The sequence below is a fragment of the Giraffa tippelskirchi genome, chromosome 6, assembly GCF_054371585.1.
Source record: "Giraffa tippelskirchi isolate mGirTip1 chromosome 6, T2T-mGirTip1v1.2.pri, whole genome shotgun sequence".
NCBI classification, from domain to species: Eukaryota; Metazoa; Chordata; class Mammalia; order Artiodactyla; family Giraffidae; genus Giraffa; species Giraffa tippelskirchi.
Window position 1 is genome coordinate 92,863,109 of NC_137280.1, and position 24,748 is coordinate 92,887,856.

General features: G+C 54.1%; 3 protein-coding genes across 11 annotated transcripts; 2 read left to right on the forward strand and 1 right to left on the reverse strand.

Annotated features, from left to right (window-relative positions):
* On the forward strand, window positions 1–3,888 carry MCEMP1 (mast cell expressed membrane protein 1). The gene is made up of 7 exons (XM_081503140.1): window positions 1–141; window positions 433–522; window positions 1,089–1,217; window positions 1,383–1,433; window positions 1,513–1,659; window positions 1,969–2,037; window positions 2,160–3,888. Exons 1-7 carry the CDS (start codon window positions 87–89, stop codon window positions 2,174–2,176), a joined length of 558 nt encoding a protein of 185 aa, XP_081359266.1. The 5' UTR covers window positions 1–86; the 3' UTR covers window positions 2,177–3,888.
* Window positions 3,889–4,696: 808 nt separating this feature from the next.
* On the forward strand, window positions 4,697–7,251 carry TRAPPC5 (trafficking protein particle complex subunit 5). Of its 6 annotated transcripts, XM_081498659.1 has the most exons (4): window positions 4,697–4,742; window positions 5,133–5,234; window positions 6,363–6,502; window positions 6,642–7,251. In XM_081498659.1, exon 4 carries the CDS (start codon window positions 6,651–6,653, stop codon window positions 7,215–7,217), a length of 567 nt encoding a protein of 188 aa, XP_081354785.1. In that variant the 5' UTR covers window positions 4,697–4,742; window positions 5,133–5,234; window positions 6,363–6,502; window positions 6,642–6,650; the 3' UTR covers window positions 7,218–7,251. The 6 variants fall into 6 exon arrangements, with proteins under 6 accessions (XP_081354785.1, XP_081354786.1, XP_081354783.1 ...); XM_081498660.1 differs by lacking the exon at window positions 5,133–5,234 and having other exon boundaries at window positions 4,697–5,055; window positions 6,233–6,502; XM_081498657.1 differs by lacking the exon at window positions 5,133–5,234.
* A 3,452-nt stretch (window positions 7,252–10,703) lies between these two features.
* FCER2 (Fc epsilon receptor II) lies at window positions 10,704–23,465 on the reverse strand. Of its 4 annotated transcripts, none has more exons than XM_081496746.1 (11): window positions 23,319–23,465; window positions 21,341–21,464; window positions 20,225–20,344; window positions 19,946–19,999; window positions 15,987–16,049; window positions 15,697–15,759; window positions 15,518–15,580; window positions 15,299–15,388; window positions 13,272–13,423; window positions 13,050–13,156; window positions 10,704–12,771 (listed from the first exon to the last, which is right to left on the reverse strand). In XM_081496746.1, the coding sequence occupies exons 2-11, from the start codon at window positions 21,360–21,362 to the stop codon at window positions 12,633–12,635; spliced, it is 873 nt and encodes a 290-aa protein (XP_081352872.1). In that variant the 5' UTR covers window positions 21,363–21,464; window positions 23,319–23,465; the 3' UTR covers window positions 10,704–12,632. The 4 variants fall into 4 exon arrangements, with proteins under 4 accessions (XP_081352872.1, XP_081352870.1, XP_081352871.1 ...); XM_081496744.1 differs by having other exon boundaries at window positions 13,272–13,642; window positions 23,319–23,442; XM_081496745.1 differs by lacking the exons at window positions 21,341–21,464; window positions 23,319–23,465 and adding an exon at window positions 20,952–21,078.
* Between the last annotated feature and the right edge of the window lie 1,283 nt (window positions 23,466–24,748).

Here is a 24,748-nt window from a genome sequence, read left to right on the forward strand (position 1 = left end):
TTTCCGGTGGGTGGGGCTGTGTGAAGACAAATTTGCTGCCGGGGACCATAAAGACTGAGGAAATCTACATAAACCAGAAGGTCAAGATGCAGGCAGTAACCTTCAAAGACAAGAGACGGGGATCCTCAGGCAATAAAGAAGGTTAGGCATCTTGGGTGAGGAGGGGAGAGGTTGGGATGGGAAGAGTGAGGAGCTGACAGTGAGAGCTGGAGGGCTCCTCCCCCCCCAAAAAAATGTGTGTGTGTGTGTCACCCAAAGGCTCACACGCATTAAGATGAAGTTCAGAGTTCCCTACTCCTTATCTTTGCCCCGCGAAATCTGTTGTGTGGAGGATTCAGTAAACCAAAATGTCTGAGCTCCCTCTCCCATACTCACCCCTGCCCCAGAGCTCCGGGCAGGTTTCTTCAAGCCCTCTCAATGACTTGCCCACAGCTGCAGATGACCCTAACTATGAGAATATCACCTTTACCTTCAAAAACCAGAAGCAGCCAAAGGGCAGTCATTCACCACCCAAGAATAAAGGTAAGAAGCTGCTCCCCGCCCCCCAGCCCCCATCACACAGCCCTGGGAGAGGTCTGTGGGAGGGCACTGCAGGGACAAAGGGCAGTGTGTGAAGGTCAGGGTCAGTGGTGTGGGGGTGTGGTGGCGTCGAGGCTTTGTGTGACAGTGGTAGGGGGTAGCTGTGTAGGCAGTGATGAAGATGACAATGTGATTGTGTTGGTGGACGTGTTGGTGAAGGTCTGGGTGTCGGTGGTGCTGGTGGATCGGGACGGGATCATCTAGACAGAGCTGATGAAAGTATTGATGAGGTCCCGATGACCTGTTGATAGGGACAGTGCTGGCAAGGACAAGCATTGATGTTGGTGATGGGGATCATAAGAGGACATCATGGGGACAGTGCTAGGGACAACGGCTGGTGGTGCTGGCTGGGGTGCATGCTGGTGGCAGTGTTTTCAATGGCCACAGCTGCTGATGGTATTGAGAACAGTAGGTAGAGGTGAAGAGCTGTCAGTGGTGTTAGAGTCACTGCCGATGGGCTGAACAGTGGTGTTGGGCCCTGGAGATGAGGTGTCCTACCTCTCTCCCAGTGCCAGCCGAGTCCAGGCCACCCTCGGACACTGCCCAGGGACACCACTGGTTGCCTAAAGCCATGATGAGTCTGAATGCCTTCTTGATTCTGTCCTGCGTGGTCCTCTTAGCTGTGGTCTTCGTGAAGAGTGAGTGGTGTGTTTCTTTCTGTGGGAGGAGGAAGGGGCTGGGGGCAGTGTGCAGGGGTCCCCAAAGGCTGGGGAGGTCCAGTGTTGCTCCCGACTGCAGAACTCAGGTGATTTGAAAGTTTTTCTAAGGTTTTCTTGCCTTCCCCCTCCCCACATCCTGAACAGATTCCGAGATGTCCAGGGAGCTGGTGGTCTTGAAAGAGGCACTCTGGAATGGTGAGGGGAAGAGCTGGGTCGGGGTTGGGGGAGTAGGGGGAGCAAAGGTGACACTGACAATTCCAATCCACACCCTCAGTCTCCATTTCAGTGCAAAAGTACCAGGAAGAGCAGAAGACTCAGTTGGGCAACGTGAATCAGAGCATCATGGCAGCCAAGAGCAGCATCAACATGGTCATGAGGAAGATCCAGGAAGGGAACCCAAAACAGAGGCAGCTGGCCACAGGTGCCCTGGCAGACCTCCCTGGGGCGAATATGCCTCCATGCCCAGTATTGGGCTGGGTGCTGGGCAATCTGGGGAGGGGACAGCAGGGGTCCTGCCCTCCCCGAGCACAAAGTTTGGAGGGGTGATGGATGTCACCCCCCACAAACACACCCCGAGTCACTCAGGGAGTATATATATGCTGCTGGGAACTCCAAGTACTTTGGGATTGTGTGGCATCTTTTTTTGGGGTGGGGGTCGGGCAGGGAAAAGGCTTCCAATAAAGTTAAGAGTGTCCCACCTCAGCTTTTTCCTGTCTCCCCACCACTCCAGTCCCAAACATAGACGAAGTCAAGAAAATATTACAGGAAATCCTCAATATGCTGAAGATGTCAAAACCAAGTAAGCTGGGGCCAGGGGCGGCAAATGAGGGGATACCCCGGATTTGGCTCCAGTTTCTCTTCCAAGAATGGGATCTGTCTGATCTCGGGTCTCCATCCTTCACCCCCACTCCTACTCTGTAGGTCCCACACCTCAATGAGTGAGAAGATCTCACAGCCCTGGCTGCACCGTAGAGGAAAGACAGCACTTCTTAGTGAAGATGGAAAATGGGGACCTACGCTGGTCTGAAGCTGCCCTTCATCCCACATGTAGAAAATCACATGTCTTGCGAATGAGTGTTGCAGAGTTGCATGTGTGCATGTGCGTGCGTGTGTCAGGGTAAGCTCTTCAAGGAGGGTGGGTATTTCAATGTGTCCCACAGGAGGGTGTTATGGGTGAATGTTGATGGTGAATGTGGTGTGCTTCCGAGTCACTGTACATGGGCACACACGTGCGTGTTGTGGCGTGGTGTGAGTGTAATTCATGTCACCATGTGTGGCTGTGGGGACCACAAAGGCACATCACTCTAGGTGTGGGTGTCAGTGACACGTGTTGCAGACACCCATTTCACCGTCAGTGTAAACATATGCATGTGTCCTGCTGGGTGTTGTGTGATGCAGGTGTGAGGGGGTGTGGTGGTGGGTACAGGTATCACTGTAATTGTGGGTGAGTGTCCTGTCACGCTATGCTGGTGTGAACAGGTGCGTGTCAACAGGAGTGTGCCTGATTACACCACCAAGGGTGTTCAGAGGAGTACCCACATGTGTCCATTTGTTTCTGCACTCACATTTTGTGATTCATGATGATAAAGACCTAAGGGAAACCACATGGCTTTCCAATCTGTTTGGTGAGGCTGGGGGGCCTGGTGGGAGAGGGTCCGTAAGTGTGCAGACTTGGAGAATGGGAAAGGTGATGTGGGGAACACGTGGACCTGATGCCAGGAGCTCTGGGGGCAGGAGCAGGTGTGAGAACCAAGGCACCCAGTGGATCCCTGTGTGTCCATGAACCTGCACCCAGGGGTGACTGAATCCCTGCACCCCTAAGTGTTTGTGGACTGAGAGGTCCAATGCTCTTGGACCAAAACAGAAATGAAGGTTTTCTTCTGATAACAAGGAAAATATAGGGAACAATGAACAGACTAGAGAAGTAGCATAAACGACCCTGAAAGAGTTAATTAATCCTAGCTTTATTTTAAATGTTACTAATCTGTAGTGTCTGTAACTGTCCTTCACAAGATGAACCTCTAACACTCTGATTCTGTGAATTACATCAGGCACCTAACACTCTAATTCTGTGTGAATTACACCCTGTTCCTGGTGTCTTACACTCCCTTGTAGCAAATCACCGCTTGCAGCATTCTGCATTTCAGAAAGAAGGTCGCAGTTCAATAACCGGGAGAGCAACGGACCCAATTACTGGGTTGCCTCAGACTGTGTACTTCGTCGCTCAGTCGTGTCCGACTCTTTGCGACCCCATGGACTGTAGCGCTCTAGGCTCCTCTGTCCATGGGGATTCTCCAGGCAAGAATACTGGAGTGGGTTGACATGCCCTCCTCTAGGGCATCTTCACAACCCAAGGATTGAACCCAGGTCTCCGGCGTTGCAGGCGAATTCTTTACCTTCTGAGCCACCTGACACTAGCTCTGACTGTTTTGAAATAATGCAGGAAGAAGAAAAACGCAAGACCTTCGCCATTTTGATCCTTGCCACCAACCCGCACCCCCGAACTTCGAGCCCCGCCTATAAGACTTCTCCTGATTCCCCAGGGCGGGAGATGGAGTTGGGCAGGTGGGGAATGGTCTTGAGGCTCCAAGCAGCTGCGTTCCCTCTTTGCCTGGCAAAAAATAAAACTCCTCTTTTTTTCTCCTCCAAACGTAGTCTCCGTGCTTCTGTTAAACATCAGTGCATAGAGAATCAAGATATTGGCATTAATGTCTCCCTAAATGTGCATGGCCTCACGGATATATAACCCCCTGAGTACGGTACTGTGCTCCGGAATGTTATCTGTCCATAAAGCATGTATTCATGAGCGCACATGCCCCTAAGTGTACTATGCCCATGGCTCATGGGTGTACCGGAGAAGGCACTGGCGACCCACTCCAGTAGTCTTGCCTGGAAAATCTCATGGATGGAGGAGCCCGATGGGCTGCAGCCCATGGGATCACGAAGAGTCGGACACGACTGAGCGACTTCCCTTTCACTTTCCACTTTCATGCATTGGAGAAGGAAATGGCAACCCACTCCAGTGTTCTTGCCCGGAGAATCTCAAGGATGGCGGAGCCTGGTGGGCTGCCGTCTATGGGGTCGCACAGAGTCGGACACGACTGACGTGACTTAGCAGCATGGGTGTACCTCTCCTCAAAGAACTTGTGCCCACAGGCATGCACATGAATATGTTTGTCCGGAAGGTGAGCGTACATGTGACCCGAGACGAGCAGACGCACATGTGCCTGACACAGAAACCTGTGTTTATCATCAGACGTGCACTCCTGAGCAGGGGATGACCCATGGCCCTGTCCCCTTTGGGCCAACCAAGGCCAGCGAGGCCCCTGCCCGGGTACCTGAGCCCTTAAGTCGAGTTCCACGGATACGCGCGCCCCCCTGCGGCCGCTCTCCGGAATCGCCTCACGCGCCCGGCCCACACACCCGTCCCGTCACTGCGCCTGCGCACGCCCCCTTTTACGGCGCCGTAAAGCAGCTCGGCCAAATCGGCGGCCGTAGGTCCGGGTGAGACCCCGCCCGCCACGACCCTTCCCTGGCCCGGGCCGTGTCCATTTCCCGACCCCCTCCCCTCGGTCTTTGGGTCCTGGGCCAGGGTCTCGGTGTTCGCGATCCCCGGTCATCCTCCACCTCGTCCCATCCGCCGGGGGTGGGGGGCACGAGGAGGGTGGGCTCCTCCCGGGTCCCGTTGCCTGGTCCACACCCGCGCCGAGGTCACGGGATACCGGTCTTTCCGTCGCTTAGCTCACCAACCCCATGGCAGCCGGGTGGAGGAGTTTCTACGCTCTCCTTCCCATCTCGCGCGCTGGGCCCTCCCCATGTAGGCGGCTGCGCAGCGGGGCAGGGACGTCCTGGAGTTCCTAAAATGCCGTGGTGCTCTTTTCATCCTCCACACAGACCCAAGTTGGGGCCCTGTCTCAGCCTCCCCAGACCCTTCCGGCCTCTGCTCCCGTCCCTGCGTAGTGGCGGGTCAGGGCTCTCAGCTACCCCTCCTGACGTGTGTGTGTGTGTGTGTGTGTGTGTGTGTGTGTGTGTGTGTGTGTGTGTGTGTGTGTGTGTGTGTGTGTGTGTGTGTGTGTGTGTGTGTGTGTGTGTGTGTGTGTGTGTGTGTGTGTGTGTGTGTGTGTGTGTGTGTGTGTGTGTGTGTGTGTGTGTGTGTGTGTGTGTGTGTGTGTGTGTGTGTGTGTGTGTGTGTGTGTGTGTGTGTGTGTGTCTGTGTGTGTGTCTGTGTGTGTGTCTGTGTGTGTGTGTGTGTGTCTCAGAGCCCTTGACATCCCCCATCCGCGGCCACTCCCATCGCAGATCCACAGTGTGTTTGTCTCAGCGTCCCTAGGGATTTTTCCCCACAGGGTCTCTCCCGCCACCGATGGCTTCACGCCCTGGAGTGGGAGGATAACGGCGCCCCCTCCTGGCTCCGCTAACCCCCCGGGTCCGATAGTCAGCCCCCTCCGTCTTGTGCAGCTAGTTTTCAGGAAAGCGTGGGGTGGGGGTGGGGGCTCTCAGCACCTTCCTTGGTCGCCTCTCCAGTCTTTTTACCAACGCGGGTCCACTCCAAGAGGCATGCTTAGTGCCTGACAAATTCGGTGTGCCCGAGGGTGCGGGTTTAGAAGGGTTGCCAGCATTCTCTCCTGGCTCGCTCCATGTGCCTTGCTTGTTCCCCAAGGCCCCAAACCCTCCTGGCCCTGGGTCTCCCCACACCCCTTTACTTCTCTCTTCTGAATTCACCCTGGGAAGTCACTCCAGTTGCTGCTGGAGCGCCTGAGGTGGTGGAGGGATTGCTGCCGTGTCCTCTCACGACCCCTCACCCTCGTCCCCTCCCTGCCCTAGGCCTGACGCCCCGACCGCTCCCCACGCACAGGTCTTCTCGTTACTAGCACCGGCTTGAAGGGTTCAGGACAATGCTTTTAAAGCACAAAGATCGCCTGGAATTCATGGGTTGGGGTGGTTTCGACTGCCTCTTTCTGGGTATCTCTCCTCCCATCTTCCCTCTCCACCAGAGAATGAAAGTGTTACTTGCTCAGTCGTGTCATGACTCTGCGACCCCATGGATGGTAGCCAGCCAGGCTCCTCTGTCCATGGGATTCTCCAGGCAAGAATACTAGCGTGGGTTGCCATTCCTTTCTCTAGGGAATCTTCCCACCTCAGGGATCGAGCCCAGGTCTCCCACGTGCAGGCAGAGTCTTTACCATCTGAGCCACCAGGGAAGCCTTCCACTCGCCTCCCTCCCAAGCCCTCTCCTGGCCACGGGTATAAGCCTCATAAGGGAGGTATGCTTTATAAGCAGGCGGATTCTCCTTTTCTTCTCATCTCTTCCCACGTGGGAAATCAGCGATGGCATACACATGGGAGGTGGTTGGGAGGGGGTCCTCTTCCCGCCTCTGACACCCACGTTTCTTCTCCCTGCAGGGCGGCAGCATGGAGGCGCGCTTCACGCGTGGGAAGTCGGCGCTGCTGGAACGCGCGCTGGCCCGGCCACGCACCGAGGTGAGCCTGAGCGCCTTCGCCCTGCTCTTCTCCGAGCTGGTTCAGCACTGCCAGAGCCGCGTCTTCTCCGTGGCGGAGCTGCAGGCGCGCCTGGCCGCCCTGGGCCGCCAGGTGGGCGCCCGTGTCCTGGATGCGCTGGTGGCTCGCGAAAAGGGCGCCCGGCGTGAAACCAAGGTGCTGGGCGCCCTGCTGTTTGTTAAGGGCGCCGTGTGGAAGGCGCTCTTCGGCAAGGAGGCCGACAAGCTGGAACAGGCCAACGACGACGCCCGCACCTTCTACATCATCGAGCGCGAGCCGCTTATCAACACCTACATCTCCGTGCCCAAGGAGAACAGCACGCTCAACTGTGCCAGCTTCACTGCGGGCATCGTGGAGGCAGTGCTCACGCACAGCGGCTTCCCTGCCAAGGTCACGGCGCACTGGCACAAGGGCACCACACTGATGATCAAGTTCGAGGAGGCGGTCATAGCCCGAGACCGGGCCCTGGAGGGCCGCTGATCCCCCCAAAATAAAGGATGCAGATAGCCCCCTTCCCAAGCGTGTCTTGTGTCTTGTTTGAGGGCCTCGGAGATCCCCTCAACACCTTGACCGGGACTTCCCTAGCAATCCAGTGGTTGGGACTCAGCACTTTCACTATTGAGAGTGTGGTTGGGGAACTGAGGTCCTGCAAGCCACACAGGGCCCTGCCAAACAAAACAAACCCCACCATGACCCAGGCCCTTGCCTCAGGCTGCTGAGGGTGGCCGGAGGCCTAATACAATGGAGAAGTGGGGTGGGGGCAGATTTGACCTAGCTTGGGGGTTGGGGGAAGTGGGGTGGGACATGGGGGTGGGGCAGAGGGCAGAGAAACCAGGCATTGTGTCTGGCTCTTTGCGACCCCATGGACTATACAGTCCATGGAATTCTCCAGGCCAGAATACTGGAGTGGATAGCATTCTCCTTCTCCAGGGGATCTTCCCAACTCAGGGATCAACCCAGGTCTGCCTCATTGCAGGCGGATTCTTTACCAACTGAGCCACCAGGGAAACCCCCTGCTGGTTTGGCTGGGGTTGGGGAGAATGCTGGCACTTTCTGGAATCACAGCTGGAGGCCATCCATCTGCAGAAGAGGTGTGGGGAGGTGGGTATTAGGGTTTGGGCGGGGGTCAGGCTGAGGGAGATTGCTTTAAACCAGGGGCTGGCTTTACTTTTATGTAAAAGACTAGAGAGTGAACAGTTGCCGCCCTACCCCCAGCCTCTCTCTGGTTACTTTGCACCCATAGGGGTAGGCAGCAGTAGGTTGAGGAGTGGATGTAGCTGTGCATCTAGAAAACAAGCAGAAGGTAGTTGTTTGTCAACTACCCCCCCCCCACGTTTTTTTAGACCCTTGCTACTCCCAGTGTGGTCCTGGGCCTTGGTATCAGTATTTGAAACAAATTGGGTGTCATCTTGGGCTCTCAAGGGCTCCAGTACCATAGTCCTTTACATCTCAGTGAAGAAGAGAATTCAGTGAGTGGCGAAGTGATAGATAAGAAATGATAGATTAGAACAAGGCTTTACAAGCAGGCAGGTGAGAAATGCCACACCCTGAGAATCTAACTGGGGTACAGTTTTATAATCAAAGGAAAAGTGGGGAGGGAGAGAAGACCTCCTTTGTCTTTCTTGAGTAGACGTCATGCTCCTATCATCAGCTCCTTCTCCAGGTTGGGCAAGGGAGCTTTCTTGTCCCCACATGGTCAAGCTAGGGCTGCAAATTGTTGTTCTTGCGTGCCGAGAGCTTGTCCCAGGAATCACTAACTTCCTGAGCTCTCTGGGCAGGAGATGGGGCTCATGTCACCATTGTTTTATTGTTTTGGGTCATGTCCCGAGCTTCTGTTACACGGTTATGTTGCTAAGCAAGCCTGATTGGTTTTGTTGTTAAGCAAATCTGCTTTCTTGAGTAATCATTAATTTAGAGAGGTCTCCTATATTTTTCTACTTAAATCCCCTAGCAGGATTAGCTATCTAATAACCTACTTTTTCTGTTTGCATGCATGCATGCTCAGTCGCTTCAGTTGTGTCCAACTCTTTTGTGACCCTGTGGACTGTAGCCCCACCAGGCTCCAGAATCCTCCTGGGATTCTCCAGGCAAGAATACTGGAGTGGGTTGCCATGCCCTCCTCCAGGGGATCTTCCCAACCCAGGGATCGAACTCACCTCTCCTGCATCGCAGGTGGATTCTTCACTCACTGAGCCACCTGGGAAGCCCCTTTTCTCTGTCTCTATCACATATCTTGAGAGCCTGTCAGAAATGTAGACGCTCAGGCCTACTCCAGACTAACCACTAAGAGTCTGCATTTTAGCGAGGCCCCCAGGGGATTCCTGTGTGCACATTGGGACCCCTGCCCCCTCCCTCCACTCCCCAGAGTTTCCAGTTCTGCAGATCTGGGCCCCAGCTGGGGATTTGCATCTCTAACAAGTTCCCAGGAACTGCTGGTATTCTGGGGGCGGTGGGGAGGGGGGAAGGGGACACACTTTGAGAACCCTGGCCCTAGCAACTTGCTTCTCGAGGGGAAATGGGCAGGCTCACTGCAAAATCATCTGGGTGCTTAAAATAGTTTGCGGTTAATTTTGAACATGTGAGCCGTGCCCAGACACCCTTGTTCAAAAAGGACAATAATTACACTTCAGGTGAATTGTGCCCTTGTGTCCACTACCCTTGGTCCCTGATCACTCCTTCCTCCCCCCTCCCCCCACCCAAGGAAAGCCCTTCTGGACTTTTAGGGGGAAAATTTCTTCAAATTTTCACTTCCTCTCTCCCCCAGCCCCAAGACCTGAACAAGTGTCTTTTGAGAGGGAATCTCAGACGCTTTTGCTTGGGTCCCCCTCACAGCTTATGAGAAGGGTTTAAGGGCAGGGCGGGTGCAGCTTTTCCACTAACTGTTTGGAGGGAGATACGAGATGGAGAGATGGGGGTGGGGTGGGGGTGCCAGGCTTGGTCGGGGGCAGCTTCAGTCATCCCAGCAAGAGATGAGGCTCAGCACATTGCCAAGGAGATAATGGGTGTCAACAGGAGAAACAAAACAACCATGTGTAGCGCACAGATGATCAGGAAATGGCTATTGGGGCGGGGGGAGGGGAGGGGAGGCAGCCCTTGGCTGCTAGGAATGGGCTAGCTGGGGTAACAGCCTGAACCTGGGGGGAGGAGGCAGTGTCGGTGCCTGGAGGATGGCAAGGCAGAGGGTCTGGGAAGCCGGATTTCAGAGGGAGCTGCGGAAATCACCTTTGGGCTGAGCAACCCAAGGTCCTCAGGGACCCTAGAGAGAGAGGATTTCGGGCCCACTGGCACAGGGGCCAGATGGCAGCAGCGAGGGGCAGAAGGTGGGGATGGCAGGACAAGCTCCATTCAGAAGCCCAGCAATAAAGGATGCCCTAGAGCAGCGGTCCCCAGCCTTTTGGGCACCAGAGACCTGTTTCGTGGAAGACAATTTTTCCATGAATGGGGGATGGGAGAGAGGAGTTTGGGGATGATTCAAGCACATTAAATTTACTGTGCACTTTATGATTATTACACCAGCTCCACCTCAGATTATCAGGCATTAGATCTCAGAAGTTGGGGACCCCTGCCCTAGGGAAATAGGACAAGGGGGAAGGAGATACAGTTGGTCCCCATAGGATGCTGGAGAGCTCGGGAGCTGGGAGAGGAGGGCCCAGGGTCTTTTGCTCCCTGCAGAGGATAGATAGGGACTCGGGACAAAGGGAGAAGGTTTGGGACAAGCTGAAGGATTGTGGAGGTACCTGTTAAGGGCAAGGGGAGGATGCAGGGAACAAACTAGCAGCCACGGTCCTGCAGGTTCCCATCACAGGGGCTCTGACTTAGGATGCTCGGGACTGAAGCCTCCAGATGGAGGGGAGTGGAGTGAGGAGGATGAACCCAGCACCAATCCTTGGTGAGGCAGGTAGGCAGCATCCTTCGTTTCACAGCCCCCTGAAGCAGGTGCCGAGAGCAAGTCGCATGTCAATTTAATTCAACCGATATTTATTGAGCGCCTACTCTGTGCCAGGCTCTGGGGACACAGCTGAGAACAAAACAAAGGCCCCTGTTCACCTGAAACAGATCAGTAACTTACACAACCTGCTGAAAGGAGAAGAGGCTTTGGTGCAAAAACACAGTGGGGTAGAAGGGATGAGGAGTCAGGAGGGAGGTGGGAGGAGCATGTGCAAAGGCCCTGCGGTGGGAGTTAGCCTAAATGTTAAAGGAGCAGTGAGGGTGCTGGCGGGGGAGAACCTGGGGAGATACAGCCCGCGGGAGGGGTCCACATGATGAGAAAGAAGCCTGTGGGACTCCGGCTTTTTCCCTGAGCTGGAAGGAAACTTCTGGGGGTCTTAGGGCAGTGAAGAGGAAGACCTGGGTGAGCAAGGAGGGGGCCTGCACCAAGGCTGAAGCAGGAGGGGGTGAGAAGTGGGGAGATTCTGAATGTGGCTTGACTGGGGCCTTGGCTCTTTCTGATGGGTTTGGAAGAGGGTTGGTGAGAGAAAGAGGTGGCGAGGGTGACCCCCTGTTGACCTGAGCAGCCCGGAGGCAGAAGCCTGAGTTCCCCTGAGGAGAGGTTGGGTAGGAAGCTGTGCGCTGGCCCAGAGTTCCAAGGGAGGGTTTGGGGGAGAGAAAAATCTCGGGGTGGTGCCAGGGAGAGCGAACAGGTGAGTGGGGGTTCTAGCCCATGTTTCACTCAATGGGTCAGCTTTGTCCCCATCCTGTTCTGGGCCCCAGGGAACCCTCCACAGCCTCCAAATGTGTGGCTGGGGCTTAGCCTGGCCCTTGACTCTTAGGATTCTGGGTGGTCCTGGGTGGCACATTGTGGGTCTCTCCTCTTTCTCGAGTGGGCCCCAGAATCACATGAGCATATCTGGCTATTCCTTTTCTAGATGAGAAACTGGGGGTGGGCAGGTAAGATGCTTAATCAGGGGCAGTCTAAGATCCTGGTCTGCCTCCCTCCATGGCCCCCCAGAGGTGTGGGGCTGACCTTGGTCAAACCTGGGGTTGGTGCTGCCCCGGCCTCCCAGACCCTGCGTGGGGGTGGGGCCAGCAGCTGAGGACCCAAACAGGCCTTCAGGAGACCTGTCCACCTCTCCCACGAGCTTCTCCAGCCTTCTGTGTACTGGGCCCTATTCTGGACTGACAACTACGTTCACGGCAGTCCACTGCCTTGCCTTGCAATATTCCTGAGTGTCTAGGGGTGTTCTCTGCTCCATCAGACCCGAGTCTTCATCTTCAGGCCCTGTCTAGTAAATGCTTCTTATAATGAAGTAGGAAAAAAAAAAAAAAACAGAGCGGAGCTACCCATTGCACTTCAGTTCCTGGTACTCAGAGGTGGCCCCAGGCACCACATTCTACAACTCCCAGCATCCATGTTCCATGCCTGGAGACCAGAGCCAGCAAGGCCCCAAGGAGGGGGCATGAGGGGCCATCGTGGCCCCATTCTATTGATGCGGGTCGGTGGTGGGGGGAGCATTGGCTGCCTGAGCTGAGGTCTCTGTTCTCTGGGGCCAGAATATGGGTCTGTATCAGGAGAGGGCAAGCTGGGGATGGAGGAGGCATGCTGAGGTCTCAGGTGTTCCCTGCTGCTCCCTGGAAGGCTGGGCTGCCAGGTGCTGTGCCCCAAAGGGAAGGGGGCTTCTAGCCTCCAAACTGGAGGGCAGGGGATTCTCAGATTAGGAACTCCGAGCGCTTGAGGGCAGGGCAGTGGTGATGGCCTGCTGGGCTGAGAGGCAAGGGACGGGCCTTCGGGGATGTTGGTGGGGACATGGGAATGAGTCTACTGCTTCTGCTTGCTGGGGGTCCTCGGGGTCTTGCTGTGGGTCGGGCTGTTCCCGTGTTCAAGGTGGAGGAGTGACACAGAAAGGTGCAGCTGGAGGGTGGGCAGGGGCACCCAGGGCCGAGGTGGCAGACCAGTGCTCAGCACGTGGCCAGCCGGTCACACACCCAGCCGTGCAGTTCGCTGCCACAGAAGGCGTCATTCCACTTCCCAGAGCCCAGCATCATCACGCAGTTTTCACCCTGGCCCGCGTCGTTGGGCTCCCCCGGCTGCCAGTTGCTGGAGCAGAAGGCTTCAGGTCAGAGGATGAGGAAGGAGGAAGGGTCCCCTAGGCCCTCCCCACCCCATCACTGGATTCCCATCACAACTACCAGCAGCCTGGAGACACCACCGTCCCTCCCCCGAGTCTAGTCTGAATCCAAACCCTGACCATCTTGCTTGGGTTCCATCCAGAAGCTCCCCAAGGCATATACCCCCCCTAAAACCCTCCTCTCCCATCACAGAAAGGTTCCCCTCCCCTCCAAGGGGCCCCTCCTCTACAATCCCTCCCTCTTCACCTATAGTCCAGGGGCTGATTGTCCATCCAGATAAACTCCCCCTCAATGTCCAGGTCTCGAAGGCCAATCCAGGAGCCCTTCCAGTTGGCACGTTTGGTCAGGAAGTCCTGAGGAGGAGGATAGGGCTGGAGGGCTGGGGAGACGTGCCTGGGCTCCCCCACCCTCACCCCACAGGAGATCAGGGTGGGGATCTGCCGCCTCCCCTGCAGAACCCAGGCCCACCTGCTCCTCTGGGCTGTGGATGCTAACCAGCCGCCCGTGCAGATTTTCGCAGGCGTACCGGGCCTGGATCCATTTCTTGGAGCCCTCCCCAAAGTAGTAGCACTTCTTCTGGAAATAGATCCATGCCTCGGGGCACGTGTCGCACACAGAGCCTGGGGTGGAGGAGAGGCTGAGGGGGGCAGCTGTGGCAGGCACCGTGGTGGATGCGGTGGTAGTTGCTGTGGTGCTGGGCACCGTGGTGGAGGCTGTAGTGGATGTTGTTGTCGTGGGTACCAAGGTGGATGCTGTGTTGGGTACCGTGGAGAGTGCAATGGCGGGTGCCGTGGGTACCACAGGCAGGGTGGGTGGCAGCATCTCTCCTGGGGTCTGGGCTGAAAAGCAGATCAACCCCAAGGCCTAACAGAAAGTCTCCTTCTTCCCTGGAGCTCCCGTGTTGTACATGTGAGACCATCTCCACGACAGGAGCACCTCAGCCACCACCACCATCAGCACACCCTCCCCGCCACCACTGTCAGTAACACCGTGATCACCAGCACCCCCACCACAGGTACCCACGATGGCCAGCAGCATCTCTCCACCACCAACTCCACGGCCAGTGCCAGGCCAGCCACATCTTAGTCTCCAGTGCCAACGGCATGAGGAGGCCAAGACCGCCAGCATCACTTTCCCCACTACCATCCCCACCAACAGCGCCCCCCACAGTAGCCCTCACCACCATCACAGCCAGCACCCCCCAACCAGCACTCTTGGTGACTTTCTGGGAAACTGAGATGATTTTCTTCTAGTTGGTCAGGGGAGTCTGTGGTGGGGGTCGGGTAGGAGAAGATTGGAGGGCTGGGTCCTGATGATCTCCATCAGGGACCACCGCAGTCTTTCTTCCCTTGACCCAACCCCAAGGAAACTCTCAGCCACTGTCATCACCACCAGCACTCCCGGGGGGGGATTAAAACCACTCTTATTGGACTGACTCTCTGGTGATTTAAATTAGATTTTCTTAGAGTGAAGTTCTTGGAGGGCTCCATAGCTTGGGTGGAATTTTTCTAAGGAGCCGTGGGTCCACTGCACTCTGAGGAGCCCTGGAGAGACTTCCCACACATCGGACGGTAACCAGAAGTCAGCCCTCTGGGGGGAACAGCGTTAAAACAGACGAGGGCATCTCTGGCCCTTCAAGATAATTTTGGGGGATGATGCCCTGTCTCTGGGTCACATGATCGTGGAGAGACAGCCCCCGAGCTGGGCTCAGAACCCAGGCTATGGGGCCAGATTTTAGGGGAGGGAGTCAGGTCAAAACGAATGAGATCCAGGTTCCGGTGTTGGGGGAAGGGCACAGTGGGGTTTCTTGCTGGGATTCCCACAGCCACCCCAGGTCCCAGGGGACAACACTCCTCCACACAGAGCAGAGATCCTTCCTCTTCTCTGACCCAGCTGGGGCTTCCCAGAGGCCAAAAATCAAGGGTACAGAGGGGCGAGGGGGTGGGTCTTCAGGCAGGAACACCCAGGTTCCACCCCAGGTTACAGGCACAGTGATTGAACCCTTTCTGCACCTTGCTGGGACCAACCCTATGACCCTGGGGACTGCCGGCATCATCTCTCTCATTGTCACCCCTGGGAAGACCCCACTTCCCCTGGTCTGCACTACTGCAAGGTTACTCCCCCTTTTGCCCCCTGGGTGGGTCAGACAATCCTCTGGGAGGGCTGTGGCTGAGGGCCTCCTACCCACGACCCTCCCCTGAGTGGAGATGGGCAGAAGTGAGATCAGTAAAGAGAACCCATTTTTGGTGAATGCTCAATATCTTTACCTGGAGGAGGAAGCCCCCCACCCAGCTCAGTGGAGGGGAGCTGCTGGAATCAGGAAGGGTTTTCTCTAGTGGCCCCATGTCTGTCCAGCCACACGCACGAGCACACACCCATCCACACTGTCACGCCCACACCTCTACTGCAGGCTGGAGTAGGTCGCACCCGAGGTTTTGAGGTTTCATGCATGCACCGACGAGCCCCCTCCCCACCCCGCAGATGCTCATGCTCACCGTTGGACTCACGTAGCTCGATCCACAACTTTCCCACCTCCTCTTGGAGTCTTTCCAGTGAATCCAAGGCCTGACGCATCTCATTCAAGCCTTGAGTGGTTGGGTCAGGGGTAGAGGGGTAGGAGTCAAAGTATTTGTTTTTAATTTGCGGAGGGGCAGGGCACAGATCCAGGCATACCTCCCTGCCCCCTACCCCGCTGCTCCTCCCCAGCTGCTCACCGCGGGACTTCAGGTCACTCAGGTCAGCTCGAAGACCATCCAGGTTCCAGGAGAGCTCAGACTCTGATGAGGGTGGTGATAGGGGCAGGGCTGGTGTCAGGGATGATGTCTGTGAGCTCCACAGACCCCTCTTATCTCTAGAACCCAAGGCCCCACCCTACCCTGCCCTCAGCTCTCACCCTGAGATTCCATTCTCTTCTGTTCAGCTTGGATTCGTTCCATGTCCTGCATTATCTGGGCAGCTGGTTGCAGGGGAGGGGGCTCAGTGGTAAGCAAATTCTCAGACTCACCCGCAGTAGTCCCTTTCTGACACCTCCTGTCCCACTCCCCACCCCCCACCCTGCCCGTAGCATGGTCTCTTCGCCTGAGTCTTTAGAGTCACTCGCCCATTTTGCAACTCATGGAGGGTTGGAGACCTGTGTCCACATGTTCATCCATCCTCCTTAGACCCCAAGCTCAGCTTACTCACCCTGGGATTTCTGGGCCATCTGGTCACCCTTGTGTCTTTCCAAGTCCTTGGACACCTGAGAGACTGGAGCAGAGGGAGAGAAGACCTGTTGAGCTAGGAAGGCAGGTTGGTGAATCACCCCCACCCCCAACCCAAGTGCACAGACCCCTATCACATCATCTAGATGACCGCAGCCGTTGTTTAATTTAAAAGCAATTAAAAATTGTTCTTAATTCCGAGGACATCAGTACAAGCAGATCTGGTTATATTTCACTTGGCAGCTAACGCATGTTTTACAAGACAAAGGTCTGTGGTGACCCTGCTTTGATCAAGTCTATGGGTGCCATTTTCCCAGCTGCATTTGCTCCCTTCCCGTCTCAGTGTCACATTTGGTAACTCTCGCAATTTTTCAAACTTTTTCATTCTGGTTGTATTTGTTATGATGGTCTGTGATCAGTGATCTTTGATGTCACTCTGATAATGGTTTTAGGGCGCCAGGAACCACACCCATATATGGTGAACTTAATTGATGAATGTTGTGTGTGTTCTGACTGCTTCACTGACCAGCGGTTCCCCCATCTCTGTCCCTCTCTTGAGGCCTCCCCATTCCCTGAGACACAACAATACTGAAATGAAGTCGATGAATATCCCTACAGCGGCCTCCAAGTGTTCAAGTGAAAGGAAGAGTCACATGTCACTCACTTTAAATTAAAAGCTAGGAATGATGAAGTTTAGTGAGGAAGGCACCTGGAAGGCTGAAACAGACCGAAAGCTAAGCCTTTTGTGCCGAACAGTTAGCCGAGTGGTGAATGCAAAGGAAATGTTCATGGAGGAAATTAAGAATGCTACTCCAATAAAGACACGAATGATATGGAAGTGAAAACAGCCTTATAACTGATACTGAGAAAGTTTTCATGATCTGGAGAGAAGATCAAACCAGCCACAACATTTCATGAAGTCAAAGCCAAAGAAGCCTGAGCGCCGTAGAATTAATGCTTTTGAATTGTGGTGCTGGAAAAGACTTGAGAGTTCCTTGGATTGCAAGGAGGTCAAACCAGTCAATCCTAAAGGAAATCAACCCTAAATATTCATTGGAAGGACTGATGCTGAAGCTGAAGCTCCAATACTTTGGCCACCTGATGCAAACAGTTGACTCATTGTAAAAGACCCTGATTCTGGGAAAGATTGAGGGCAAGAGGAGAAGGGGGTTGGCAGAAGATGGAATGGTTGAGATGGCATCACCGACTCAATGGACTCGAATTTGAACAAAATCTGGGAAATAGTGAAGAACAGGGAAGTCTGGCGTGCTGCAGCCCATGAGGCTGCAAAGAGTCGGACATGACTTAGTGACTGAACAACAACAAAGCCTCATCTAGAGCAAGCCCCTAACTCTCTTCAGTTCTAAGACAGCTGAGAGAGGTGAGGAAGTTGCAGAAGAAAAGTGTTTTTGCAGAAGTTGGTTCATGAGGTTTAAGGAAAGAGGCCACCCCCATAGCATGAAAGAGCAAGGGGAAAGTAGCCAGTGCTGTTGTGGAAGCTTCAGCTAGTTCTCCAGAAGATCTAGCTAATTCATGAAGGTGGCTACACTAAACAAGACATTTTTGTTGTAGATGAAATAACCTTGTGTTGGAAGAAGATGCCCTCTTTCATAGCTAGAAAGAAAAGTCAATGCTTGGCATCAAAGCTTCAAAGGATGGAACTTCCCTGTGGTCCAGTGGTTAAGAATCAGCCTACCAAAGCAGGGGACATGAGTTCAATCCCTGGTCCAGGGAGATCCCACACGCCTCGGAGCAACAAAGCCTGTGCTCTGCAACCACTGAGCTTGCATTCCTTAGAGCCCGAGCCCCACGACAAGAGAAACGCCCATTCTCCACAAGCAGAGAAAGCCTGCATGCAGCAATGAAGACCCAGAGCAGCCAATAAATAAATAATTTAAAAAAAACCATCCAAGGATAGGTTGAATCTCTTGTTAGGGGCTAATGCAGCTGGTGGCTTTCAGTTGAAGCCAGTGCTCATTTAACATTCTGAAAATCCTGGGGCCGTTAAGAACTATGCTAAATCTACTCAGCTCATGCTCTATAAATGGAACAGCAAAGCCTGGATGACAGCACACCTGTTTACAACACGGTTTACTGGGTATTTTAAGCCCACTGTTGAGACCTACTGCTTAGAGATGAAGGTTCCTTTCAAAATATGACTGCTCATTGGCAATGCATCCGGTCACGCAAGAAATCTGATGGAGACAGACAAGGAGATTCATGTTGTTTTCATGTCTGCTAACCCAGCATCCACACCACGACCCATAGATCAAGACTTCAAGACTCATTCTTTAAGAAATGCATTTTGTAAGCCTAGAGCTGCCAGGCTTCCCTGGTGGCCCAGACAGTAAAGAATCCTCTGCTTGCAGGAGACATGGGTTCGATCCCCGAGGGTTGGGAAGATCCCCTAGAGGAGGGCATGGTAACCGACTCCAATATTCTTGCCTGGTGATCCTCATAGATTGGAGGCAGGAGGAGAAGGGGACAACAGAGGATGAGATGGCTGGATGGCATCATCGACTCGATGGACATGAGTTTGGGTAAACTCTAGGAGTTGGTGATGGACAGGGAGGCCTGGCGTGCTGCGATTCATGGGGTCGCAAAGAGTCAGACACGACTGGGCGACTGAACTGAACTGAACTGAACTGATCCTCATGGACAGAGGAGCCTGGCGGGCTACAAGCCAAGGGATCACAAAGAGTCAGACATGACTGAGCGACTATGCACATCGAGCTGCCACAGATAGTGATCCCACTGATGGATCCAGGCAAAGTCCATTGAAAACGTCCTGGAAAGGATTTGCCACTCCAAATGACATGAAGAACAAGTGTGATTCATAGGAAGAGGTCAAGCTATCAACGTTAACCAGAATTTGGGAGAAGTTGATTCCAACCCTCAAGAATGACTTTGAGGGGTTCAAGACTTCAATGGAAGAAGTCACTACAGATGCGAGGGGAACAGCGAGAGAACTCGAATTAGAAGGGGAACCTGAAGATGGGCTTCTCTGGTAGTTCAGATGGTAAAGAGTCTGCCTGCAATGAAGAAGAAGCAGGAGACCCAGGTTCGACCCCTGGGTTGGGAAGATCCCCTGAAGAAGGGAATGGCAACCATTCCAGTATTCTTACCTGGAGAATTCCATAGACAGAGGAGCTTGGCGAGCTACAGTCCATGGGGTTGCAAAGAGTTGGACACGACTGAGCGACAAACACTTTCACTGAAAATGGGACTAAATTGCTGCCATCTCAGAATAAAACCCTCCATCAACAAAAAAGATTATGACTCGCTGAAGACTCAGATGATGATCGGCAATTTTTTTAGCAAGAAGGTATTTTTACATTAAGGTATGTACACTTTTTTTAGACCTAATGTTACTACACATTTAACAGACCACAGTATCATGTAATCATATCTTCTATATATACTGAGAAACCAAAATATTCCTTTATTGTAACATTGGCTTTATTCTGGAACCAAACCCTTTATATGTCTGAGGTCTGCCAGTACTCAGGAAAGTGCAGGCAAGAGTCCAATGAATCTGCGTACCCTTCTGCCACCCAGAACGAAATGCAAAAGCAGCAGGCATTTCTCAAAAGCTCACTGGACTTGGTTCTGAGCTCTTCAAAAGTCTTAGTTGTTTTTTTTTTTTTTCCTGCCTCTGAGCACTAACATGATGCCTGTTTTACAGGTGTGGAAGCCGAGGCATGGAGCAGGTAGGTATCAGTTCCATCAGGCACAGCTCAGAGCCTCCCCTCCAAGAGTCTCTGGGTTTTCATCCCCCACCCCACCTCCTCGGGAGAGCATAGACTGACCCTTAGATCCTGGGAGAGACACTGGAGCCCAGACTTTGTCTCTCATCCCACACCAGTCAGTGGCAGAAGCAAGACAAGAGCCTGGTTTCTGCCCCTCTGCTCCCCCACGCCTCCCCCCTCAGCCCCTCCATACCATTCTGGGCAGTGGTCTCCTCCAGCTGTTTTAGATTTCGTGCATTTTCCCAGTCTGGGGCATGGGAGAGGGGGTAGATGAGGGAGAGGAGAGGAGAGAAAGGATATATTTCAGGTGTTCCCATCCATCCACACCCCGCCTGCCAGCTGGAGATGGAGGTTTGGGGTGGGAAGTGCCCCAAGGTGGGGAGATCAAGGAAATTGGGCTCCCCAGGATCTGAGAGTGGGGGTCTGGGAGGGAACATGAGATGGGGGTCTTGGGGGTTAGGGGTGTCCTCACGCCACAAGAGAAGCAGAGTCAGCAGCCCAGCCCATAGCGCTGTCGTCACCAGTGCCAGCAGGGCCAGCTGCGTTCCCCTCGAGCAGCACGGCCTCCGCCTTCTGGAAAATTTCGTGAATTCTGCCAGGAACAGGGGGAGCAACAGGGAGTGCAGGGTGAGGCTAGGCTCTGGGCTCGGCCGGACTTCCCATCACCCAGAGTCCTAGGAGCTCGTCCAGAGCCCACAGTGAAGCAGAGGGTCTCAGTCGACCCCCAACCTCCTCTGGACATTTTACCCACATGCTGCTTTCACGTCTGTCAGCAATTGCCACACACCCCCCATCTTTGTCCGTCTCTGCATCTCTGGGTCTGTCCCTCTGCCAGTCCAGCCCAAAGACGGCTGCTCCTTCTGCCCACACTCCAGCAGCCAGTAGGCCTGATGTGGTGCCAGGTCGCTGTCCAGAGCGATGGGTCTGGGGGCCAGGAGCTGAGATACCCCTCCTCCACAGACCTCCCTCCTCAACTGGATGATCTATGCCCCTTCTCCCTTGTATGGATTCAGTTACCTGTTCACCCCCAATGCTGGGTCCCCAGCACCATCTCAGGAAGACTGGGTCCTCCTTCCCCGGCCCCCCAGCCCCCCACCCCCAGCTCTCACCCCAATGCCTATTCCCTAAACACTGGGTCTCAGTTCTTCCCCAAATCCGAACTCTTCCCTCACCCCCTCCAGGCTCCCCCAGAACTCTACCTTGCTGCCCCGTTGCAGGCCGGGGTCCCCTCCCCTCAGCCCGGCTGTGAGGAGTCATTGTGTTGGATTCCACTCGTTCTGAGTCCCCTTCATATAGTTGTCGGTCTGTCGGGCTCCCCTGTGCCCCAGCTGGAGCTGGGGTTTTTTTTTTTTTTTTGGTCTTGAGGGTGTTGAGTCAGGGAAGGGAGTGGCCCTAAGCTTCCTTTGTCTGCCTGGCTCTGTACCACGAACCCCAGTCAGGGCTCACCTCCCTTCCTTTGCTGGGCTTTTGCTAAAAATTCACTCTTCTTTCCAAATAGGGACCTTGGAGCCCCGCTCCTCTCCTGGGTGGAAGATAGGAGGTCAGAGTTCTTGATTTGGCCAGGGTCAACTTCAGAGAGTTCTCTCACCTGAGTAGGAACTTTCCTCCATGGCAGTGCTGCTTGGATTCTCCCAGCGATGGGGTGCTCACTATCTGTCAAGGCAGCCCACTTGACAGGCACAGTGGTGGCAGTTCTGGCTGGGATCTGGGTTCTAACAGGGGGTGAGGGTTAGATGTCAGGCTCTAGTCACACAAGCCAGCACCTGGGACTTGAGGAGTGCATGACCATTGGCTGGTTTTGTTTAGTCTATGACTGGAAATCAATGCTGCAGTTAACTGGGGGATGCAACTGGTGTGGAGGGTGAGCAGCCTGAAGCCAGAGGTGGTCATCCAGGGGCCCATCACATGTGAGGCGCAGAGCAAGTGTTCCATCAGTGTGCACCTGAGTCATCTTGGCAAGTGGCTTAACCTCAAAACCAATTTCCTCATCCACCACATGACAAAATTAAGGTATTCTACTCCATAGGGTGGTCTGCTCTAGGTGAATGTGTGAAGTGCTTTGGGACATAGCAAGCACCGAAAATATCATCAGCTATTGTTACTGTTGCTGCTGGTGCAACCTCAGCCCAGGACTCAATCTTTCTGAGCCTCAGTTTTCCCCTCTGTAAAATGGGGGTGAAGATAGTACCTGACCCATGAGCCACTGCTGCTAAGTTGCTTCAGTCGTGTCTGACTCTGTGCAACCCTATAGACAGCAGCCCACCAGGCTCTGCTGTCCCTGGGATTCTCCAGGCAAGAATACTGGAGTGGGTTGCCGTTTCCTTCTCCAGTGCATGAAAGGGAAAAGTGAAAGTGAAGTCGCTCAGTCATCTGACTCTTAGTGACCCCATGGACTGTAGCGTACCAGGCTCCTCCGTCCATGGGATTTTCCAGGCAAGAGTACTAGAGTGGGGTGCCATTGCCTTCTCCACCCATGAGCCAGGGTAGGACTAAATGACATAACAGTGGACTTAAGGCTTGTGGCACAGCTGCACCCAGTGGGTCTTCAGGTCTTAAATATCTATATCAAGCATCTACTCTGTGCCAGTTCCTGCTGGGAAATGCAGACTCTGTCACCCAGGCCTCAGCTTCCTTCTCTTCCAATATGCCCAAGGCGTTTTTAAAAGTCTCTTGACTCTAAAGTACCTACTAGGTGCTGAAGAGCATGGGCTCTGCCGTCAGAGAAGCCTGGGGTCCACCAGCTGCCCTGCCTTGCTGGGTGACGATGGGCAAGTCGCTTCCCCTCTCTGAGTCTCAGAGAAACAGAGAAGGGGACAGTCAGGCTGTTACTCAAACTGGGTCTTTCGCCATCCTGGAGGAAGCCAAAGGGGTCACCATCCTGTGGCTGGACGTGCCTGAGCCCATGCTGACCAGACCTGGGGCTGAGTCCTGGCTTCTCCCTAGACAAACGACTCAGTTTGCCCATCCGTAAACTGGGGACAAGTGACAGCACTAGCTCCCCTGGAGGCAGCATTGGAGGTGCTGGTACACAGTAGGTGAACTAAGGGACCCAGAGGGGAAGGAATCTGCCCACATCACACCGCAGTGGGACTGGACCTAGAACCCAGGATAGGTGACCTCAGAACCTATTGGCTCCACCCCTGGGAGACATGACCTCCTGGTGTGTGTCTGCTGCTGATGGCTGGGATGACAGAGTCCTGATGCCAGCCCACCTTTCTAATACGAGCACTCTTTACCCTGCTTACAACCTTCCATAGCTCCCCAAGGTCCAGCACGATCAGACCCCCATGCACCCACCAAGCACATCTTTCTTGCTCAGTCATGCCAATCAGCTGGGTTTCACTTCCCTAAACCTGGTCCCTGCACACACCTGGCAATTCCATCCCCACCTGCCCCCCTGCCCACCATCCATTTCATAGGCAGTCCTCCTCCTGGCCATCCCTTGAGACTCAGTACAGAGGTCAGTTCTTCCAGGAAGACTTTACACTTTCCACAACCATCACACACACACACACTGTCACAGACGCAGAGGCACGGACACACAATCACATGTGTTGCGTACTCACATGAGTTTTGAGCGTGTAGCTGTCCTCCTGGTCAGTTGGGGCCAATGGGAGAGGCTGGCAGAAGCCACAGGCTGTGGTGAGTTTAAACCCAGAGAGACACTTTCTCCTGAAACTAGATTCACCCACTGCTTGTATTTTCACAGATCTAATTATGAGCTCACCACCCGGATAACCCCAGTCCACGCATGGCCTCCTCTGAAGCTCCCTGCCACTTGGCCAGGTCTCTGCTATGTTGAGATCCATCTCTCAGGTGAACAAACTGAGTTCTGAGGCACCAAGTCACCTTCCCAAAGTGCCAAAGGAGCTAAGTGATAGAGTCAGGATTCGAACCCAAAATGACTAAATCATCATGCTGGGAAGAGGGAGAGAGACACACAGAGAGAGATGGAGGGAGAGGAATGGAGAGAGAGGGATGGAGAGAGAGAGGGAGAGAGAGAGAGACATGGAGAGAGAGAAAGAGAGACAAAGAGATGGAGAGAGGGAGGGGGGAGAAAGAGGAAAATAAGGAAGGAGGGAGGGAAGGAGGAATGGAGGGAAGGATGAAAAAGAAACATATATGAGATAATGTGATAACCTTCCAGTCAAATACTGAGAGTTTTGTTATATGGTTTATTTTATTTTATTTTATTATTTTTTATATGGTTTATTTTAGTAGCAACCCACGTTGGGCACATCCTCTGTGTCTTAGATGCATTAACAAATGTAATGTTCCTGACCAACCACCTTATGAGGCAGACAATTTTGTTGCCAATGCTGTCTTACGGATGAAAGATGGGAAGCACAGAGAGGGTAAGTAACTTTCCAAGATCACACAGCTCACAAATGGCAGAGCGAGGATTTGAGCCCAGGTGGTGTGGGTCCTGAGTCTGCAGCCTTCCCCACCATGCACCTAGCCTTGTACTGACAGGGAACTTCCTGACACCTCATGCACCCCGCTCTTCCTCCCTGAAATGTGTCTCCTGATCCTTAACCCAGGGATTCTCAGTGGGGAAACATCCTGTGCTGAACTCCTGGTTGGGCCGCCTTTCCGCCCCAGGCCTGATGCTCTCCCTCTCAGAAAGATGTCCACCTGTGCCCACTGTGTTCCACTTCCCAACCAGGACTAGGCCAGGCTGTCCACCAAGCAGGAAGGGGCTGGCTGGAATGTCCTTGGACAGCGGACTGCAAGACACCAAGCACTGCGTTTGCTCATCTGTCACACTCTATCCCCGGCTTGGGGATGGGTAGCCTTCAGCGCCTGTCTACTGAACGAATGACTCTGGTGGCCTGAGACTGCTCATACTGGGCTCCCAAATATCCCTTGCAACCTTGATCAGGGCTAATTGTGGGGGCCTGAACCCTTGGCATGGTTTGCCGAGTGACAGAGGAGAAACACTTTAAGTTGGGGAGAGAGTTATCAGCTGGGCGTCAGAGAGAGGTCACAAGGAGCC

Coding starts and splice junctions, on each gene's coding strand:
- MCEMP1 (XM_081503140.1), top strand. CDS start 87: ATGCAGGCAGTAACCTTCAAAGACAAGAGACGGGGATCCTCAGGCAAT. Junction 142..432: donor ATCCTCAGGCAATAAAGAAG/GTTAGGCATCTT, acceptor ACTTGCCCACAG/CTGCAGATGACCCTAACTAT. Junction 1,434..1,512: donor GAAAGAGGCACTCTGGAATG/GTGAGGGGAAGA, acceptor CCACACCCTCAG/TCTCCATTTCAGTGCAAAAG.
- TRAPPC5 (XM_081498660.1), top strand. CDS start 6,651: ATGGAGGCGCGCTTCACGCGTGGGAAGTCGGCGCTGCTGGAACGCGCG.
- FCER2 (XM_081496743.1), bottom strand. CDS start 21,009: ATGACTCCTCACAGCCGGGCTGAGGGGAGGGGACCCCGGCCTGCAACG. Junction 20,000..20,224: donor GACTCTGCTTCTCTTGTGGC/GTGAGGACACCC, acceptor CCCATGCCCCAG/ACTGGGAAAATGCACGAAAT. Junction 16,050..19,945: donor GGAGACCACTGCCCAGAATG/GTATGGAGGGGC, acceptor CCTCTGCTCCAG/TCTCTCAGGTGTCCAAGGAC.